Source organism: Astyanax mexicanus, chromosome 3, assembly GCF_023375975.1.
Source record: "Astyanax mexicanus isolate ESR-SI-001 chromosome 3, AstMex3_surface, whole genome shotgun sequence".
NCBI lineage: Eukaryota > Metazoa > Chordata > Actinopteri > Characiformes > Acestrorhamphidae > Astyanax > Astyanax mexicanus.
The window spans coordinates 60,974,491-60,996,492 of record NC_064410.1 but is presented as its reverse complement, the minus strand read 5'-3'; the positions used below and the strand labels follow the sequence as shown (position 1 = coordinate 60,996,492).

Here is a 22,002-nt window from a genome sequence, read left to right as displayed (position 1 = left end):
ATATATATATATATATATATATATATATATATATATATATATATATATATATATATCAGTTAATAATTCATTATTTTATATTTTATAAATTATTTAGTTTGTATGTGTCAATTTGTTTTTATGGTCTTTTAGAATATTCTATTTTTTTCTTCTTTTTACATATAAATTGTATTAGTCTATATCAAATGCTGTTTTAAACTTAGTATTTCTTCAATTTATTATTTTGACTATTTGGTTCTTATTATTTTTAATTTATTATTAAATGTTTTTAATCCCTTTTAAACTCTAAAGGATCGGCTGCATTGTAAATGAGGGCCACCCTCAATGTATTCCCCAGTAAAAAAATAAAGTTTGTTTTTAACATAAGTATTATAATCACGAGAATATTTATAGCCAGGTTTATAATGGCTTATAAATGCATAATAATATGTTACAAATGTGTTTATAGAGTCTAATACAGATGACATTCATAGAAAGTGATACCAAAAAACTTCTTGTGTAACTGTGTTCATTACAATGCAAATGGTAATGCTAGCAAGATTTGTCAATTTATTTAGGATTATTATTTATTTATTAATTATTCATTACAGGCTTTGATACTAATCTCAGTACACTCCGATTAACCCTTAACAGTCCATTGTATCATTACATGACAATTATCACAGTCCTCACAGAAAAAGAAGAAGAAAAAGAAGAAGAAGGAACTGACTCTAATCTAAACTGTATTTATCATATATTTATTATTATCTTATTAAAACCTATTTATTTTGTTAACCCTGCAGAAACATCTGCATTCAAAATATCCAAAATCAATTTCAAATTTATTCTGCAATAAACTAAAACAATGTTTATGTACTGAACACATTACAGTGCAAATGGTAATATTAACCAGAATTTATCATTTTATTTAGAATTAAATATTCATCACAGGCTTTACATTAACCTCAGTATACTCTTATTAACCCTCAACAGTCCATTACATGACAATTGTCACAGTCCTCAAAGAAGAAGAGGAAGAAAAAGAAGAAGAAGAAGAAGAAGGAACTGACTCTAATCTAAACCGTATTTATTATATATTTATTACTATCTTATTAAAACCTATTTATTTTGTTAACCCTGCAGAAACATCTGCATTCAAAATGTTCAAAATCTATTTTTTATAATTTCTATTTTTATCATTTGTAATAATTATTATACTATAATTATAAATATTTATTATAATTTTATGTACTGTACACATCACATTGCAAATGGTAATATTAACCAGAATTTACCTTTTTATTTAGAATTAAGTATTCATCACAGGTTCATCATTAACCTCAGTACAATCATATTGTTCATTACATGACCATTATCACAGTCCTCACAGAAAAAAAAGAAGAAGAAGAAGAAGAAGAGGAGGAAGAGGAGGAGGAAATTGACCCTAATCTAAAACGATATCCTCTTTTTCCCTGAAAACAGCGTCTTAATCCTTTTCAAAATCTCCTGCAGCTTCAGCCCATAAATAACAGGGTTAATCAGAGGAGGAATAACCATGTTTTCAATAGACATGATCATAGCAACAATATGAGGAACATTTCCTTCTAATCTGCTGTTGATAATTTCAAAACAGGAAGTGACAGAGAAGCTGATGAAGATGAAGAGATGAGGGAAGCAGGTCTGCAGAGCTTTTCTCCTGAATTCCTTTGAGTTCTTTAAACAGACAGAGAGAATTCGGACATAGGAGAAGATTATGAAGATCACTGGTGGAAAAACAGCGATGACTAAGATAAAGAGCCCGTAGGAGTTATTTACCGTCGTGTCTCCACAGCTTAATTTAACAATGGCGTAATTACTGCAGTAGATTCTCTCCAGTTTAAATCGACACAGTTTCAGTCTGTAGGTTAAAATGACCAATATTCCAATTTCACAGAAAGGAACAAACCAGCAGATGAATAAGAGTTTTCTGACAGTAGACATGTTCATGAGAGTCGGGTACTGTAAAGGTTTACATATAGACACGTATCTGTCATACGCCATAGCTGATAACAGTGTAAACTCTGATACGCCGTACGTATAAATGCAAAAAGCTTGAATCAGACATCCTTCATAAGAAATTCCTGGACTTTCAGACAGAAAATCACCCAAAAGTTTGGGATAAATCACAGTGGTTCCAAACAAAGAGTTCAGAAGTAAAGCAGTGATGAAAATGTACATCGGCTCATGCAGTTTCTTAACCGTGAGCACGATGACGATGACACCAGCATTGCAGCAAATGATCAGCAAATACACTGTAAAAGAAACGATAAAATAAAGATACCTGTACTTCTCCAGCTCTACATGACCTTCCAAAAGTAAGTAAGTACCATCAGCTGAATAATTCATGAGTAACCAATATAAAATATCCCATCAATGGCTGAGAAAAATAGAGGAAATTAGAAGTTACAAAAAAAAAAATTGCTGCTGACCACAATAATCATAAATGAAGCACAGTTATATTAGCAAGTAGCAAGTAGTAATAAGTAGAGTAGAGATCTGAGTACACAGAGTTCTGAAGCTGTACAGTCTTGCTATGGTAAGAACAACACCTTCACGTCTATTTAAACGTTTATGCATCATCACTGAGTGATTGACAGATCCTGGACCATCCTACTTTTGTTAAACAAACAAGAACCGAAGGGCTGATAATTGCTGGTAATCTCCAGAGAATATACAGTACAGTAGTGAAGACAACTAAAGGGGGATTACAATGTGGCCTAGTGTATAACAATATAACAATAGCTAAAGACGTGAGTATATACAGTATGTTCACATATAGCTCTGAAAAAAAGGGACCACTTCAATTTCTGAATTTCTGTTGTTTAATTCTATAAACTACAGACAACGTTTCTCCCAAATTCCAAATAAATATATCGTCATTTAGAGCATTTATTTGCAGAAAGAGTTCAGAAATCAATATTTGGTTGAATAACCCTGTTTTTTTCTTGGCATCATGTTCTCCTCCACCAGTCTTACACACTGCTTTTGGGTGAAATTCAAGCTACATCTTACATGATTACATTTAAAGGTTTTTTTTAATGGGGTTCAGGTCTAAAGATTAACCGTAAACCTATTTGAAAGTCAGTCAGCAACCGCAGAATGACATTAAGTGACCTATAAAAAGAATGGCAAATGGCAGCTGGGGTGAAGTGCATGGAAAGAACAGTTTAAAATAGTCTCTAGGAGGCAGGACTCGCTAGAAAAAGGACCTTCTTTAATGTAAAGCGAAGAAGAGCCAGGCTGAAGTTTGCAAAAGATCATAGGAATTGGAAGTAAGGTCGTCTTCTCTGATGAGCCCAATGTTCAGCTTTGCTCAAGGTGCAAAGTAACAAATTACATTTACTCAAATTACTGTAATTGAGTAGATTTTATGAGTAATTTGTCATTTTTAAAGTAGTAGTTTTAAATTAGGTAATTTTACTTTTACTCAAGTTAATTTTGACACAAGTAATTTACTTTGCTACTTTGGAAAACTCCCCGTTAATGAGTAAAAAATAAAAATGCTGAGAAAAAAAATATTTTGTTCTCTGTGGTAGCGCAGTTTTTTTGTATGATTTCATGTTTTAATGATAATTCCTTATGTTTTTATTGGGACATTAAACAATCAGCTTGAATGTTAAAAACAAAACATGTAAATATCAGTTAAAGCACAGCAATGGCAAGTTAAACAATAATAATGAACTATAAAAATATAAAAATACAGTTTATATTCACTTTTATGACCATAACTTTTTAACAGTAAAGAAAAAAATGAATCATAGGAACCTGTAACACTTGTTCTTAAAAAATGTTTTATGGGGTGGTCTGAACAAATACTGCCTGAAAGGTGCAAATTATTTCATTTAATAATTATTTAATTTATACTTTTTGTACATTTTTACATTAAATAAATAAAAGTAACTTTTATGTAGCTTTTACTCAAAGTAAATTTTAAATTGAGTACTTTTTTAGATAGGTACCTTTACATTTACTTAAGTAATTCTACTGCGGTACTGCGGTAACACTGAATAACTGGTGTGTTACTGTGTTTTGCAACGTTACAAGTGGACACAGCAGTGCTGCTGAAGTTTTTAAACACTGTTCACTCATTGTGCATTGTCATTGTGTTTATGGTAACTCTAATTTGGCTATGGTGCAAAGGGGCTACCTGGTTTTATCTTCCGTTTTCTTTTAAGGTGGGCAATCTTATAGGTTTGAACGTTTTGAATTTTCTAGGGTTATCCCGTCTGGACACAAGTAGGTTCATCAACATTTATAGTAGTCACTATACATAATAAAATAAAATGGGCTGCACTGTTTAATAAACTGTGTTTTCTTTCTACCTTTGCCAACCAGACTCTACCTGACCTGTTTATTTCCCTAATATTTTATCCATTGGCTCTACACAAAGGGGCCACAGCAAAACTGCTGCATCTGTTAAAAGCTGTTTAGAATAAGCCAGTTAAGGCCTCACTCCGGGTCTAAAACCTGGTGAGATGAGAAGCCAGGTGCTCAGCATGTCTCTGTAGACCTCTATTGAGGCAAACACCTGGTTTACTGATTGGTGGAAACTTCACACTAGACCTCAAGCAGTTTGGACTGTGTGTCTCTCCACTCTTCCTCCAGACTCTGATCCCTTGATTTACAAATGAAATAAAGTAAAATTTACTGATGATCAGTGATGGTTTGGAGAGTCATGTCTGTCATCTGCTGGTGTTGATCCACTGTGTTTTATTATCAAGTCTAAAGTCAGTGCAGTTTTATTTTCCACAAAATCTTACAGCACTTCATGCTTCCCTCTGCTGCTGACAACTTTAATAGAGATGCAGATTTCATTTTCCAGCAGGACTTGGCACACTGCCCACACTGTAGCCAAAAGTACCAATTGGTTTTATATAAATTTCACTTCTTGAACTGAATTACTGAAAAAAGTAACTTTTCAGTGATATTATAATTTTTTTGAGATGCACTAGTAAATATGGACTACAGACATCTAATAGACGCATATGGTGACCAACCGGGTCCTTATTACTCATTAAATTTAACAAGAAATTGATGTCAGAAACTATACAGATGTCAGCGCTGATTTGATTTCAGTCTTAATGGATAAGTTTGCCAGAGAGAGGTCAATCCTAGTTGTGGAAAAATTCTATTCAAAATGATGTGTAATACAAGACTGGCCTTCATCCCTGTCTTGGATTAAATAAATAAAATATGAAAAAAATAATTCTTAATTGTTAAACAGACTTAATTGATTAGATTATAAACATCACTGGTGGAAATAACCCAATAAAAAATGGAAGTCCGGTGTTATGCCATTTAAAATGCTTAGTAAATGAGATAAATCTCAGTATTATAATGAGCTGTGACATCCCACAGCACCACCAGAGGGAGCACTTATACCAAAATTACAGTTTCACCCCCTTTTTAGACTAGAAGGTTTTGTAATAGAAAAGCCAAAACTGATTTGTACTTATTTACCTGACATTTATTCTTCCTGTGTTCCTGTGTCTCTCTGAGTCTGATATGTCTACGATTAGATGCAGGCTAATGCAAATGATTTGCCTGATTTAGTGCTTTTGACTGCACTGGGAATCTATGAAATAATCTATGAAATTGTTGCTTTCACTTCTGGAGTTCTAGACTTTCCAACTTTAGTGCTTTTGACTACACAGCATATCTATACGGGGACGCCCTGCGATGTGCTCTAAGAAACTTAACCCATGCTGGCATGGAGTATTTTTTACAATGTGGTAAAAGGAGACTTATGATATCAGTAGTCATCATGATCGGGATTGACCAGACAGGATAGGGGAAACAATTAAAGAACACAAGAACAGACACAAACAGACAATATAGAGACAAATAATATAGTGCCCCAACACACCAGGAGGATGAAGAATAGCACATGCTTCCTCCGATACAAGTAAAGTCAGCCACCACTTATTTTCGAGTATTGCCAAGTAGCATCACAGCGGTAACGCTCGAAGGAAAGCGCAGGGACTGGGTTCTAATACACACAGACACCCTGTACTGCGGACATCATCCTTTAGTGATGTGGGGAAAAAACGCCATCTACCTATTCACAGAGAGCAAGGCCAATTTTGCTTCCTCTTCAACAGCTTCTTCTTCCACAAGGCATTTAGACTCCTCAACACACAGAGCCTCCACTACCAGACTCTGCAACAGCTTCTTCCACCAGGCAGTCAGACTCCTCCTCAACACACAGAGCCTCCACTACCAGACTCTGCAACAGCTTCATCCACCAGGCAGTCAGATTCCTCAACATACAGAGCCTCCACTACCAGACTCTGCAACAACTTCTTCCACCAGACATTCAGACTCCTCAACTCACAGAGCCTCCACTACCAGACTCTGCAACAACTTCTTCCACCAGACATTCAGACTCCTCAACTCACAGAGCCTCCACTACCAGACTCTGCAACAGCTTCTTCCACCAAGCAGTCAGACTCCTCAACAGACAGAGCCTCCACTACCAGACTCTACAACAGCTTTATCCACCAGGCAGTCAGACTCCTCAACACACAGAGCCTCCACTACCAGACTGTGCAACAGCTTCTTCCACCAGACAACCAGACTCCTCAACAGACAGAGCCTCCACTACCAGACTCTGCAACAGCTTCTTCCACCAGGCAATAAGACTCATCAACACACAGAGCCTCCACTACCAGTCTCTGAAACAACTTCATTCACCAGGCAGTCAACTCCTCAACACACAGAGCCTCCACTACCAGACTCTGCAACATCTTCTTACACCAGGCAGTCAGACTCCTCAACACACAGAGCCTCCACTACCAGACTCTGCAACAGCTTCATCCACCAGTCAGTCAGACTCCTCAACTCACAGAGCCTCCACTACCAGACTGTGCAACAGCTTCTTCCACCAGACAATCAGACTACTCAACACACAGAGCCTCCACTACCAGACTCTGCAACATCTTCTTCCACCAGGCAGTCAGACTCCTCAACACACAGAGCCTCCACAACCAGACTTTGCAACAGATTCTTCCAACAGACAGTCAGACTCCTCAACACACAGAGCCTCCACTACCAGACTCTGCAACAGCTTCATCCACCAGGCAGTCAGACTCCTCAACACACAGTATGATGTTACATATCTCTGCACTTTATTCTCACTATGCACATTTCATTATATTGTATCTGTTCTGCACTGTCCTCGTCTTCTTAACTGTCTCTTGTCTGTTTATTGTAGTGTTACAGTTTATTGTATCGTTGTTCCATTTTGCACTGTATTGGTTCCGAAGAAACGTAATTTCTTTACACGGTGTACCTGTACTCAGATGTAAAGACAATAAAAGCCTCTTGACTCTCGACTTGAGGAACACTACTATCTGTCTGAATTTTTATTCACAGTTAATTTTATGGACTTTTATCAGAGGAAACTTTCTGAATATTTCTGCAGTGCACTATACAGAGAGAACGGAACTAAACAGAAGCTCTTCATGGTTAATTCCTCATTTTACACAATAAACAGGAATTATACAGTTAGAGGAGGTAAATATAATTATCTGCACAGAACTGTTTTTGCACAAGTTGAAGCAGAGCTGGAACAGACTAGTCCAAACAAAGTCTATCCAGAAGGGAGTCAGTGAGACACAAATAGATCAGACACTAAGGAAGGTCCAGGGGAGTGTATAAATGCAAACAAGCCAAATCCTCAGCAAGACCACAGCGTAACTGTACTGGTACTTCACTGTATATCTTTAATCTAACGATGAGAACTTGAACTTGCTGTCGATCCTTTTTTTTCTTCTTTTTTTAAGATTTATGGAGTGCTTGTTGAAACATCATGAATTATTCTAGTAATGTAACTTACCTGACTCTGGAAGGACATGTAGAGCTGGAGAAATATAGATATATTTACTTTCTTCTTTCTCTCACAGTCTACTTAATAATTATCTATTGCAATATTGTGGTTATTTTAGTTATTTACACAAACCAGCGTCTCCATGAGCCGATGTACATTTTTATCGCTGCTTTACTCTGTAATGCTCTGTCAGGAACGGCTGCTTTTTATCCTAAACTGCTGATTGATTTACTGTCTGATCCCCCATGTATTTCTTTTGAAGCCTGTACATTTCAGGCCTTCTGGCTTTACACTTACGCTTCTGCAGAGTTTACACTGTTATCAGCTATGGCCTATGACAGATACGTGTCCATATGTAAACCTTTACAATACGCCACTCTTGTGAACATGTCTACCGTAAAAACTCTGTTAATTATCTGCTGGGTTTTGCCTGCCTGTGAAAACGGTATTACGATGATTCTGACGTATCGGCTGACGCTGTGCAAATTCAAACTAAACAGAATCTACTGTAATAATTATGCAATTGTTAAATTAAGCTGTGAAGATACGACTGCCAACAATTCATATGGATTATTTACTTTAGTCGTTTGTATTTTTCCACCGGTGATCTTTGTAATATATTCCTACATTAGAATACTTGACGTCTGTTTAAAGAATTCAAAGGAATTCAGAAGAAAAGCTCTGCAGACCTGCTTCCCTCATCTATTCGTCTTCATCAGTTTCTCCGTCACCTCATGTTTTGAGGTGATTAACAGCAGATTAGAAGCAAAACTGCCTCAAATTCTTGCCATGATGCTGTCGATCGAAAATATCATCATCCCACCTTTAATTAATCCTGTTATGTACGGACTGAAACTGCACGAGATTTCAAATGCAATCAAGAGCATGATGTGGAACAGAAAGACACATTTCGTTTCAAATTGAGCTTTTTTTATTCCAGAATCAAATGTACTTTTATATTTTCTTTACATTAAATTCCAATTATTGTTGCAGTATGAAGTAATATACATATTGTGTGTATGTATAGATAAGCAATATATAGATTTTTTTAATGCGTAAAATCACTTTTAAGATATATATATTTTTTTCTCAGAATTTCAATTAATGCAATCCTCAGGCCTTAGTGTCAGTGTCTTGCTCTGCTGTGGCTTTTAGAGCCCTGCAATTTTTGGAAGATATATTTTACCCCAAACTAATCTTCATATATATGTATATATATATATATTATGATATATTATGCAATTTGGAAGATATATTTTACCCCAAACTAATGTCAACTAATTCAAATTAAAATCAATACATTTATGTGCATTGTGACACACATATCTTTATATATATGTATATATATATATATATTCTGATAAGTTTTCTTTGTCTTTTTTGAATCACTGAATCAAATGTACTTTTATATTTTATTTACATTTATTTCCAATTATTATTGCAATATAAAGTAATTTATTGTGTATATACAGATATGCATTTTGTATGCATAAAAGTCACTTTTAATGTATATATATATATATATATATATATATATATTTAGATTTTCAATCAATGTGTCTAGCATAAACAAATCTGTCAGTCAAATTTGCAATACTTAGGCCTTAGTGTCAGTGTCTTGCTCTGCTGTGGCTTTTAGAGCCCTGCAATTTTTGGAAGATATATTTTACCCCAAACTAATCTTCATATATATGTATATATATATATATTATGATATATTATGCAATTTGGAAGATATATTTTACCCCAAACTAATGTCAACTAATTCAAATTAAAATCAATACATTTATGTGCATTGTGACACACATATCTTTATATATATGTATATATATATATATATTCTGATAAGTTTTCTTTGTCTTTTTTGAATCACTGAATCAAATGTACTTTTATATTTTATTTACATTTATTTCCAATTATTATTGCAATATAAAGTAATTTATTGTGTATATACAGATATGCATTTTGTATGCATAAAAGTCACTTTTAATGTATATATATATATATATATATATATATATATATATATATATATATTTAGATTTTCAATCAATGTGTCTAGCATAAACAAATCTGTCAGTCAAATTTGCAATACTTAGGCCTTAGTGTCAGTGTCTTGCTCTGCTGTGGCCTTTAGAGCCCTGCAATTTGGAAGATATATGTCAAAAAATGTAATCAACATAATTTATGTGCACTGTGACACACATATCTTTATCTATATATTATGATAAGGTTTTTGTTTGTCCTTTTAAAATCACTAAACTTCAAAAAAGTCACGAGGACATTGTTAAATATAAAGACACATATAATTTCTAATCAAGCTTTTATTGTTGAACATATTTTTCCCACCTATATATGTGCTGTATACATGTATTTCTAAATTTAAATGCATTAGCAGATTTTCCTTCAGTGCATTTGACATCAACAGTAAAAAGGACTTGCAAACACTCTGCAGCATGTCATACTTAATACACTATTATTTTGCACATAAGATGTTGTAAACAGTGAATTATATTTGATTACGTGTTATTGACTTATTCAGAATACAATAAACAGTATAGGAGTATTATTTTTTTTTTTTGTTTATTGGAAATATATGATGTATATGAGCACTTGCTCCCAGGTGTTACTGGAGCCAATAAATAAAATGGTTTAAAATACTACTGAAACTACTAAAAAACAAATATTTGACCTTGTCTCTGGAGATGTCTGGTAAATGTATGTATCGATGTATCGAAAAACTGGAAATATATATATTTAAATGGAAGGGCTCAATTAATATCGATAAGATTTTGTGGTAAAACTTTCTATGAATGTAATGTATATTAAACTCTATAAACCTACTCATAACATGGTATAATGCATTTATAAGGCATTATAAAAATATATTTTAAAGTGTATAACACATTATGTTTATTATGAATTGTGACCATTACACATAATCAACTGTGTTTATAAGATGTTGTAAGTCAGTATCAAGAACCTTAACAGAACTGCCTTAATAAAGCATTACAGCTAATTACTTTAACCAGTCATGAATTATACTTATGTTAAATATTATAAAACCTTATTATCATGTACAATATATTATAATATGTACACTGTAAACCCATTCGTTGTTTGAACTCAAATGATTTAAGTCTGTTTTACATAAAATTGGATATTTCTAAATAATACTCAACTATTTTGAGTTAGTTGAACATTTGTCGGCACATTTAATACATTTAAACTGAGATCATTTGAGTTGACCCAATTTATAATAACTGAAAGTTTAGTCTGTTGCCATTAACAGCTTCTTTTTCATTGGCTTCTGCCACAATCTATTTGCATACTGGGTGTGTCCAACAGTTTCTGACAGACACTCACCATCAGTGTGCTTCATGTTTTAATTTATGTTTACTTAAGTTTTTATTCCCCGTTACTTAAAAAATTTGAGCAAACCGGCTGCTTTAAAAAAGTTAAGTAAACTCAACTTTTCCAGTCTTACAGTATAACAAAAATAAAAAAAAGTTAAATCAACTTTCTCTTGATGTTCTAAGTTATGCTAATTTAAGTTTTCATTACCCATTACTTAACTTTTTTAAGGCAACCGGTTTCCTCAAAGTTTTTAAGTAAATTCAACTTATCCGGGCTTACAGTGTAGTTGTATTTGGAAATGTACAGTATTAATAGTGATAGACATTTACTGCCTGGTCAAAAAAAAGATCACAACTCTAATATTTAGTTGAACCGCCTTTCGCTTCGATTGATTTGACGCATTCACTGTGGCATTGTTCCAAAAAGCTTCTGCAACGTCACAAGATTTATTTCAATCCAGTGTTGCATTAATTAATTTTTCACCAAGATCTTGCAGCAGCATTGATGATGGTAGAGTCTGACCACTGCACAAAGCCTCTCTTCTCCATCCAGCACATCCCAAAGATTCTCAATGAGGTTAAGATCTGAACTCTGTGGTGAACTCTCTCTCAATCCATGTGTGAAAATGATGATCTCATGCTCCCTGAACCCTGAACTCTTTCACAATTCCAGACCCATGAATCCTGACCTCAATCTTTCAGCACATACTGTTGCTGAACCTAGACCTGCAGACCAACTGCAGCATCAACCAACCCCACATCATAGCAATGTGCTTTTGAGTAGGCACTATGCATGATGGGTGCATCACTTTAGCGGCCTCTCTTCCTAACCTTACGTGCTGTCACTCTGGAACAGGGTGAATCTGGACTCATCAGACCACATTACCTTTTTCTATTGCACCAGAGTCCAATCTCTGGAGTTCCCTTCACTGCATTGTGCGTGTGGAAAAGCTCTTACTTTCACTATTAAACAACGCAGCCCAGAGTTCTACTGATTTTTTTCTTATATTTTCTCAAATTTTCATGAAATGTTTAAGTAATCACCGATCACGCTCATTCAAGACTTTTTTCCGCCCATATTTGCATAATAATTCATTGATTGCCGATCACCATAACACAAGATAATGTCCCCCCACTAACCTTTTCACTTTTTTTAAATGTGTTGCACAATTCTTACATTTTTGCACCAGGATTGTAAAGGCATAAAGTTTTCCCCTCAAGCAGTGTGTAAGACTGGTGGAGGAGAACATGATGCCAAGATGCATGAAAAAAAAAAAACTTTTATTAAAAACTAGGATTATTCCACCAAATATTGATTTCTGAACTTTTAAAACTTTATGAATATGAACTTGTTGTTTTCTTTGCATTATTTGAGGTCTGAAAGTTCTGCATCTTTTTTCTTATTTCAGTCATTTCTCATTTTCTGCAAATAAATGCTCTAAATGATATTTTTATTTGGAATTTGGGAGGAATGTTGTTTGTAGTTTATAGAATAAAACAACAATGTTCATTTTACTCAAACATAAACCTATAAATAGCAAAATCAGAGAAACTGATTCAGAAACTGAAGTGCTCTCTTCATTTTTATCAGAGCTGTATGTGAGATAAACCATTTTCATAGATCTTCAAACTTAAAAACGGGTCAATTTGACCTGTAACATGACAGGAGGATTAAATTAGGCTGATTAAAAACATGTTTTTATATATATTAAACATAAATTATCTGAACTTAAGATTTGTAGTCGACTGCTGGTGGTTTTCGTCAAAACCCAGTAACTTAAAAACCTAGTGCAGCAAGTTGCCTTGTCATTTTCTTTACACTTTCCTCAACGTTTTCATTTTTTACAGTGTGTTAACAAGTGTTAGCCTATAGGTCGCATTGCATATAAAGATAAATTAAGAAAAAGTCTACTCTAAAAGACGATGTGTGTTTTATTTTTTAAGAACATCTTCTTAATGCAGTTCAGAATCCCCTGCAGTTTTAACCCATAAACAATAGGATTGAGTAAAGGAGGGATAACTAGGTTTTCAACTGATAAAACCATAGCAGCCAGTTGAGGTATATTAGTGTCTAATCTGCCGTATATAACCTCAAAACATGAGGTGCAGGTGAAACTGGTGAAGATGATCAGATGAGGGAAGCAGGTCTGAAGAGCTTTTCTTCTGGATTCTTTTGAACTCTTTAAACAGACGATTAATATCCCAATGTAGGAGTAGATTACAAAAATCACCGGTGGAAAAACAGCAATGCTGAAGATTATCATTCCATATGTGGTTTTTGCAGATGTTCCTCCACAGCTTAATTTAGCAATGGCACTGTTATTACAGTAGATTCTGTTTAACTTAAATTTACACAAATTCAGCTGATATGTCAGAATCCCGCCTACACCAATCTCACATGAAGGAACAAACCAGCAGATAAATAAGAGTTTTCTAACTGTAGACATTTTAACTAAAGTCACGTACTGTAAAGGTTTACATATAGACACGTATCTATCATAGGCCATAGCTGATAACAGTGTAAACTCTGCAGCAGCGTATGTATAAATTAAAAAGGCCTGAAAAATACAGGCCTCACGAGATACAATCTGTGATTCAGACAGAAAATCAACCAGCAGTTTAGGATAAAGAGCAGCCGTGCCGAACAGAGAATTACAGAGTAAAGCAGCGATAAAAATGTACATCGGCTCATGCAGAGACTTGTTCATGTGAATGACAGAAAGAACAACAAGGTTACAGCAGATGATCAACAGATAGACAACGAGACAGAGGAAGAAATACACATATCTGTATCTCTCCAGCTCTACATGACCTTCCAGAGATAAATATGTGACATTAGTTAAATCATAATCCATGATTGTCTTTAAAACAAAAAGAAGACCATACAAAAAAAAACACAAAAAAACACAATCTTTCAAAAATAAATTTAAAATCTTCAATTTGTTCTGAACTGTTCTAGAAGACCCAACAAATACAGTATTTTATGGTAGGAGACCAGGCATATTCAGATTAGATTACAGTAATGAAGATATAGAAAATGTAGAGGATGAACAGCTTTTATATACATATATATTTAAGGCGGCCTCTAATAGAAGTCCAGCCCTCCTTACAAACATGATTAGCCAGTGTTGTGTCTTCTTGTCTCTTGTGGACTCCTCTTTGGGTGTTCTTGGAAGGCTGTTGTTTCTTGAAATAAAACTTAGTGCACACTGCCCTCTTAACTGGAATAAAATATTTATTTCAATCAGAAGCAAAGTGTGGGAGAGAGCTTGCCAATTCTCGGTGTCCCAGGTCTCTCTCTCCCAGTCTTGTGGTCTAAACAGCTTATATAGTCTCTCACAGTCACTCCTATAGCTCTTATACCTCAAGAATTCCAACCACGCTATTTACAGCTTCACCATATATGTAAATATGACCTTTTGAGAAGCGACACGTTGTTTACCTGAAACCACATGTGACATGCCAATCATGTATAGAAATGGACTTCTCAGAAATAGTTTAGCTGGACACATGAACTTATCTGGGCTAAAGGCCTCACAAACAAGAAGTGACAAACATCCATAGTACAGAATACACCTCACCAGTAAATGCTATAAGCTATGAGGCCTATGATGCTAAAGGTGTATCAGCACAGAATCCAGGTTATGATTTTGTGTTAAATAAACTGTGATTACTAATGACTGTGAAATCCACAGTAGTATACTGTGTTCCTGCACAATTAACTACTTTAAATACTTTTACAGTATTATACGCATATTATGCAGCCAAAACCACAGTAATTAACTTGAAAATGATAAAATCACAGTAATAATCCCACTACTGTAGAAATTCACAGTAATAATGCATCTACTGTCGAAAATCACGGTAATAATCCCACTACTGTAGAAAATCACAGTAATAATCCCACTACTGTAGAAAATCACAGTAATAATCCCACTACTGTAGAAAATCACAGTAATAATCCCACTACTGTGAAATTCACAGTAATCCACTACTGTAGAAATTCACAGTAATAATCCCACTACTGTAGAAATTCACAGTAATAATCCCATTACTGTAGAAAATCACAGTAATAATCCCACTACTGTAGAAAATCACAGTAATAATGCCTCTAATGTAGAAAATCACAGTAATAATCCCACTACTGTGAAATTCACAGTAATAATACCGCTACTGTAAAAATTCACAGTAATAATCCCGCTACTGTAAAAATTCACAGTAACAATCCCACTACTGTAGAAATTCACAGTAATAATCCCACTACTGTAGAAATTCACAGTAATAATGCATCTACTGTCGAAAATCACGGTAATAATCGCACTACTGTAGAAAATCACAGTAATAATCCCACTACTGTGAAATTCACAGTAATAATCCCACTACTGTAGAAATTCACAGTAATAATCCCGCTACTGTAAAAATTCACAGTAATAATCCTGCTACTGTAGAAATTCACAGTAATAATCCCACTACTGTAGAAATTCACAGTAATAATGCATCTACTGTCGAAAATCACGGTAATAATCGCACTACTGTAGAAAATCACAGTAATAATCCCACTACTGTGAAATTCACAGTAATAATCCCACTACTGTAGAAATTCACAGTAATAATCCCGCTACTGTAAAAATTCACAGTAATAATCCCGCTACTGTAGAAATTCACAGTAATAATCCCACTACTGTAGAAAATCACAGTAATAATCCCACTACTGTGAAATTCACAGTAATAATCCCACTACTGTAGAAAATCACAGTAATAATCCCACTACTGTAGAAATTCACAGTAATAATCCCACTACTGTAGAAATTCACAGTAATAATCCCGCTACTGTAGAAATTCACAGTAATAATCCCACTACTGTAGAAATTCACAGTAATAATCCCGCTACTGTAGAAATTCACAGTAATAATGCATCTACTGTCGAAAATCACGGTAATAATCCCACTACTGTGAAATTCACCGTAATAATCCCACTACTGTAGAAATTCACAGTAATATTCCCGCTACTGTAGAAATTCACAGTAATAATCCCGCTACTGTAGAAATTCACAGTAATAATCCCACTACTGTAGAAATTCACAGTAATAATCCCTCTACTGTAGAAATTCTACAGACTACACTGTAATAATCCATTAATGGACAATCAAAAGGGGGCAGTAGTCATTTGGATTCATTTTGGATTCAACTCACCTACAACCTGCGCCTGCTTCAGCCCACAGGTCAACTGCTTCTGTTTCAGCCCAGAGGTCAACTGCTCTTGCTTCAGTCCACAGGTCAACTGCTCCTGCTTCAGCCCACAGGTCAACTGCTCCTGCTTCAGCCCACAGGTCAACTGCTCCTGCTACAGCCCACAGGTCAACTACTCCTGGTTCAGCCCACAGGTCAACTGCTCCTGCTTCAGCCCACAGGTCAACTACTCCTGGTTCAGCCCACAGGTCAACTACTCCTGCTTCAGCCCACAGGTCAACTGTTCCTGCTTCAGCCCACAGGTCAACTGCTCCTGCTTCAGCCCACAGGTCAACTACTCCTGCTTCAGCCCACAGGTCAACTGTTCCTGCTTCAGCCCACAGGTCAACTACTCCTGCTTCAGCCCACAGGTCAACTGTTCCTTCTTCAGCCCACAGGTCAACTGTTCCTGCTTCAGCTCACAGGTCAACTGCTCCTGCTTCAGCCCACAGGTCAACTGCTTCTGCTTCAGCCCACAGGTCAACTGCTCCTGCTTCAGCCCACAGGTCAACTGTTCCTGCTTCAGCCCACAGGTCAACTGCTCCTGCTTCAGCCCACAGGTCAACTGCTTCTGCTTCAGTCCACAGGTCAACTGCTCCTGCTACAGCCCACAGGACAACTGCTCCTGCTTCAGTCCACAGGTCAACTGCTTCTGCTTCAGTCCACAGGTCAACTGCTCCTGCTACAGCCCACAGGACAACTGCTCCTGCTTCAGTCCACAGGTCAACTGCTTCTGCTTCAGTCCACAGGTCAACAGCTCCTGCTTCAGCCCACAGGTCAACTGCTCCTGCTTCAGCCCACAGGTCAACTGCTTCTGCTTCAGCCCACAGGTCAACTGCTCCTGCTTCAGCCCACAGGTCAACTGCTCCTGCCTCAGCCCTCAGGTCAACTGCTCCTGCTTCAGCCCACAGGTTGACTGCTCCTGCTTCAGCCCACAGATCAACTGCTCCTGCTTCAGCCCACAGGTTGACTGCTCTTGCTTCAGCCCACAGATCAACTGCTCCTTCTCCCACTTCAGCCCCCAGCTCGACTACGTCTGCTTTAGCCGACAGGTCAGCTGCTTCCACTCCAACTCCAGCTTCCAGAGTGATGGCATCAATTTCAGCTCCAAGGCTGACTGCACCTACTCCATCTCCCAGGTCAGCTTCTCCTGCTTAAAGGGCAGCTGCACTTGCTCCTAGAATGACTGCTCCTCTTCCAGCTTTCACCCCAGCTAGACTGGCTGGCTTCTCAAACTCCAGTTCCCATGTGAGCTGCTCCTGCTCTAGCTCCAATGTTGATTGCTCTTGCCCTCAGGTCAACTGCTTCTGCTCCCAAGTAAACTGGCCATACTAGAGCTCCCAGTCAGATTGCTCATGCTTTATCCCACATGTCAGCTGCTCCTGCTCCCAGGTCAAATGCTCATGCTTCAGCTCCCAGGCTGACTGTTTCTGCTTCAGCCCTCAGCTCAACTGTTCTTACTCCAGCTCTCAGGTCAGCTGCTTCAGCTCTAGCTCCCAGTTTGATTTCTCCTACTCCAGCTTCCAGATCAATTGATCCTGCTCCATCTGCAGCTCCCAGGTCAATTTCTCATGCAAAAGCTTTGAGATCAACTGCTTTTGTTCTGGCTTCCTGGCTGGCATCCTGCACCACCGCCCAGTTTGACGGCACCAGCCTCCAGCTCCAGCCTGCTCCCAAAGTGCCCCAGAGGAGACCAGTCATTATGCACCAACTCCCAGGTCAACTCTTTCTGATCCAGTCCCTTGGTCAACTGCTCCTGCTTCAGCTCCCAAATAAACTGTTCCTGCTCTACACTATAGATCAACTGCTCACGCGACTCACCCGAGTCATGAATGAAGACATCAGAAAATGGTGGAGAGTGGTGCTGATTACGGACAAGATGCGGGAGTCCACGAGGTCCGCAGCAGCGAGAACTCAGTCGTGAAAACAGCCATGCAATTCTACCCAGGCGGCACAAGGCCAGGAGGAAGACCAAAAACACCCTGGATAGATCAAATCAAAGACGATATGAAGATATCTGTCGCCCTGGACATGGACGAAATGGAGGAAGGCATGTCGTAAAGCGGACCCCGCATCAAGCGAAACATAAACCCCTCGGAAGTAAGAAGAAGAAGAAGCTTTATATAAAATAAAAATAGCATTAAAAAACAGATGCCTGCGTTGCAGTCTATTTTCCTGAGCCCAACTCGGCCCGAGGAAAGTGGTGGGAAATCTTGGGGAGTTCACAGGAGTCATGGGGACAGTCGGTACCGGCTGCATTGGGTCCGTGATGTCCATGCGTCATCCTCCTGCCTGTCTCTGTCTTAACTTTGCCTGCTGCAACAACTGTATATAAATAAAAGAAGTATGTAAATTGTGACTAGTGCAGTTAATTACTACAATAAATACTCAATTTATCACCTCTTTCAACATCTCTTCAGGAAAAAAACTATTTTTCTGCTAGTGATTGACAGTAGATAGTCGATTCTCTATGGTCTACCAATGTATACTCTGCTGTTTACAGCAGAGAAGTGCTGCTAATAAACCACTAAGGAATATATTGAGAGGATATAAATATACACACCACAGTAAGTTACTTCTTCAGTCAGTAGGAACATCTACAGCCTTCTTAATAAATCTTATCTCTCTCTGACTGCAGAACAACAATTCATGTGTAGATTTGTATGGATTCATCATATAGGTTATTATGTTATGAAGTTATTGCTGATGGAGTATTTTAATAATGTCACGTATTTGTTTCTGGAGGGTCATGTAGAGCTGGAGAAGTACAGATATCTTTATTTTGCTGTTACTCTCACAGCCTATATGTTGATTATTTGCTGTAATTCTGTCGTTATATTTGTGATATATTCCAGCAAACAGCTCCATGAGCCGATGTATATATTTATTGCTGCCTTGCTTTTTAATTCTCTTATTGGAACAGCTGCTCTTTATCCTAAACTGCTGGTTGATTTTCTGTCTGAAATTCAGGTTACTTCTCTCAGTGCCTGCTTATTTCAGGCCTATTTAATTTACAGCTATGCTGCTGCAGAGTTTACACTGTTATCAGCTATGGCCTATGATAGATACGTTTCTATATGTAAACCTTTACAATACGCCTCTCTTATAAAAATGTCTACAGTTAGAAAAATCTTATTCTGCTGCTGGTTTGTTTCTTTTTCTGGAACTGGTGTTGGAGCAGTTTTAACATACCAGCTTCAGCTTTGTAAGCAGAGAATGAACAGAATCTACTGTAATAGTTACTCTATTGTTAAGTTAAGCTGCGGAAATGTGTTTGTAAATAATATATACGGATTATTTGTGTTTTTCGCTATGGTGTTTCCATCACTGATCTTTATAAGCTTCTCCTATTTTAGAATTCTTGCAGTCTGTTTAAGAAATTCAACTATTATCAGAAGAAAAGCTTTTCAGACCTGCTTCCCTCATCTTATCATCTTCATCATCTTCACCGTCACCATGTGCTTTGAAATTATCGGCAGCAGATTTGAAGCAAACGTACCTCAGCTCTTTGCTATGATTATGTCAGTTGAATTTGTAGTTATTCCTCCTTTAGTCAATCCTATAATGTACGGATTGAAACTGCAGGAGATTCTGAACAGCATCAAGAGAATAATCTGTAAAAAAAGGACGCATATTTCTTTCTGATTTAACTTTCATCTTTTTTTTATATGTTGTGGCTATAAGTTTAAAGTGTATAGACAAATAAGCGATTAACGTATTTGTTTCTGGAGGGTCATGTAGAGCTGGAGAAGTACAGATATCTTTATTTTGCTGTTACTCTCACAGCTCTGTTGATTATTTGCTGTAATTCTGTCGTTATATTTGTGATATATTCCAGCAAACAGCTGCATGAGCCGATGTATATATTTATTGCTGCCTTGCTTTTTAATTCTCTTATTGGAACAGCTGCTCTTTATCCTAAACTGCTGGTTGATTTTCTGTCTGAAATTCAGGTTACTTCTCTCAGTGCCTGCTTATTTCAGGCCTATTTAATTTACAGCTATGCTGCTGCAGAGTTTACACTGTTATCAGCTATGGCCTATGATAGATACGTTTCTATATGTAAACCTTTACAATATGCAACTCTTATAAAAATGTCTACAGTTAGAAAAATCTTATTTTTCTCCTGGTTGATCCCTTTTACTGCCAATGGTATTGGAATAATACTGACTTATCAACTTCAAATCTGTGGGTTTAAAATGAACAGAGTCTACTGTAATAATTATTCAATTGTCAAATTAAGTTGTGGAAATATATTGGCAAATAATGCATATGGTTTATTTGTTTTAATTTTGGTGTTTTTTGCACCACTCATGTTTATAATATTTTCGTACGTTAGAATTCTCAAAGTGTGTTTAATGACTTCGAATGAAGAAAGGAAAAAAAAAGCTCTCCGGACCTGCTTCCCACATCTCATCGTCTTCATCAACTACTCTGTCACTTCCTGTTTCGAGGTGATCGGCAGCAGATTTGAAGAAAACGTACCTCATTTGTTTGCTATGATCATGTCTATTGAAAATCTGTTAATTCCTCCTCTTGTTAATCCTGTTATGTACGGAATGAAACTGCAGGAGATTCTGAACAGCATCAAGAAATTTATCTGGAAACAAAGGAGAAAAATATCGTTCTAATTTCTCTTTTAATTTCTCTACTTTACTCTGTATGTTATAAGCTATATAAAGACAAATCACTGACTAATAGCTTTTTAATGCAGCATACATTAATAGAAAATACTAGTGTAAAAAAAGAAAAGGTAAAACTTTACTTGGATGGTCCATTTGATGGCCTCTTTGATGCTCAACTGACATTCAACTGCATGTCTATTAAATGCAAATGAACTAAAAGGTGAAAGTAAATGATTCTCTATTGAATAAAACCCTACATTCAACTCTAATCCAAACGCTTATCTTAATATTTTAGGATTGGGTTTAGGGTTAGATTTTAAGCTTAGCTTAAGGTTAGGGTAAGGGTTAGGTTCTATTTTGAAGTAAATTAAGTTAAATTTAATGTACATTCAATTCAGTGTTAGGTGAATGTCCGTTGAGCATCAACAATGCCATAAAATGGACCATCCAAGTAAAGTGTTACCAAAGAAAATACTTAATATTCTGTAAAATGTACATAAAATAATGTAAATTGTATATGTTTAATTATCAGTTTATCAAGTTTATCAGTTTTAATTTTTATTTTGTACCAAAGTTTATATACTCCACTGCACAATGCATGGACATTTTATTTTATACACAGTAGTGGACAGTAACAATGTGAGCAAATAGCAATGTTTATATTTTTATTTATTATATTTAAAAATAAATTCACTAAGGTTGTTAATCCATCTGAAATATTAGTTTTGTTCTACTGCAAAAAAAAAAAAAGTTACACACACTCTTCACAATGCACATTTCATTTTGGAATAATCAGCTATGGTGACCCTTACAGAACAAGATACATATATGTAATATTGATATATATGTATATGTGTATGTGAAAGACAATTTTGGAAATATATGACACACATACTGTAGATCTGGCCCATATGCATTTGTACGGCTATGTATGTTAAAAACGTTC

General features: G+C 36.3%; 5 protein-coding genes across 5 annotated transcripts; 3 read left to right on the top strand and 2 right to left on the bottom strand.

Moving 5' to 3' along the window:
• Positions 1 to 1,257: 1,257 nt before the first annotated feature.
• On the bottom strand, positions 1,258 to 2,509 carry LOC103030000 (putative gustatory receptor clone PTE03). The gene has a single exon (XM_049475975.1). The coding sequence runs from the start codon at positions 2,362 to 2,364 to the stop codon at positions 1,429 to 1,431; it is 936 nt and encodes a 311-aa protein (XP_049331932.1). The 5' UTR covers positions 2,365 to 2,509; the 3' UTR covers positions 1,258 to 1,428.
• Positions 2,510 to 7,707: 5,198 nt separating this feature from the next.
• On the top strand, positions 7,708 to 9,369 carry LOC125799387 (putative gustatory receptor clone PTE03). Its single transcript, XM_049475970.1, has one exon. The coding sequence runs from the start codon at positions 7,829 to 7,831 to the stop codon at positions 8,768 to 8,770; it is 942 nt and encodes a 313-aa protein (XP_049331927.1). The 5' UTR covers positions 7,708 to 7,828; the 3' UTR covers positions 8,771 to 9,369.
• A 2,025-nt stretch (positions 9,370 to 11,394) lies between these two features.
• On the bottom strand, positions 11,395 to 14,506 carry LOC111191519 (olfactory receptor 10R2-like). The gene is made up of 2 exons (XM_049475967.1): positions 11,853 to 14,506; positions 11,395 to 11,794 (listed from the first exon to the last, which is right to left on the bottom strand). The coding sequence occupies exon 1, from the start codon at positions 14,055 to 14,057 to the stop codon at positions 13,116 to 13,118; it is 942 nt and encodes a 313-aa protein (XP_049331924.1). The 5' UTR covers positions 14,058 to 14,506; the 3' UTR covers positions 11,395 to 11,794; positions 11,853 to 13,115.
• A 4,507-nt stretch (positions 14,507 to 19,013) lies between these two features.
• On the top strand, positions 19,014 to 20,208 carry LOC111191511 (olfactory receptor 11A1-like). The gene has a single exon (XM_049475964.1). It carries the CDS (start codon positions 19,081 to 19,083, stop codon positions 20,074 to 20,076), a length of 996 nt encoding a protein of 331 aa, XP_049331921.1. The 5' UTR covers positions 19,014 to 19,080; the 3' UTR covers positions 20,077 to 20,208.
• On the top strand, positions 20,130 to 21,762 carry LOC111191512 (olfactory receptor 6N2-like; the record flags this gene model as incomplete). Its single annotated transcript, XM_049475981.1, has 1 exon — positions 20,130 to 21,762. A coding segment is annotated over one exon (933 nt), but the record flags the coding sequence as incomplete, so codon positions are not given.
• Positions 21,763 to 22,002: the final 240 nt, after the last annotated feature.

Excerpts from the sequence above, each read along its gene's own strand:
- LOC125799387 (XM_049475970.1), top strand. The coding sequence starts at position 7,829 with ATGAATTATTCTAGTAATGTAACTTACCTGACTCTGGAAGGACATGTA.
- LOC111191511 (XM_049475964.1), top strand. The coding sequence starts at position 19,081 with ATGTGTAGATTTGTATGGATTCATCATATAGGTTATTATGTTATGAAG.
- LOC111191519 (XM_049475967.1), bottom strand. The coding sequence starts at position 14,057 with ATGGATTATGATTTAACTAATGTCACATATTTATCTCTGGAAGGTCAT.
- LOC103030000 (XM_049475975.1), bottom strand. The coding sequence starts at position 2,364 with ATGAATTATTCAGCTGATGGTACTTACTTACTTTTGGAAGGTCATGTA.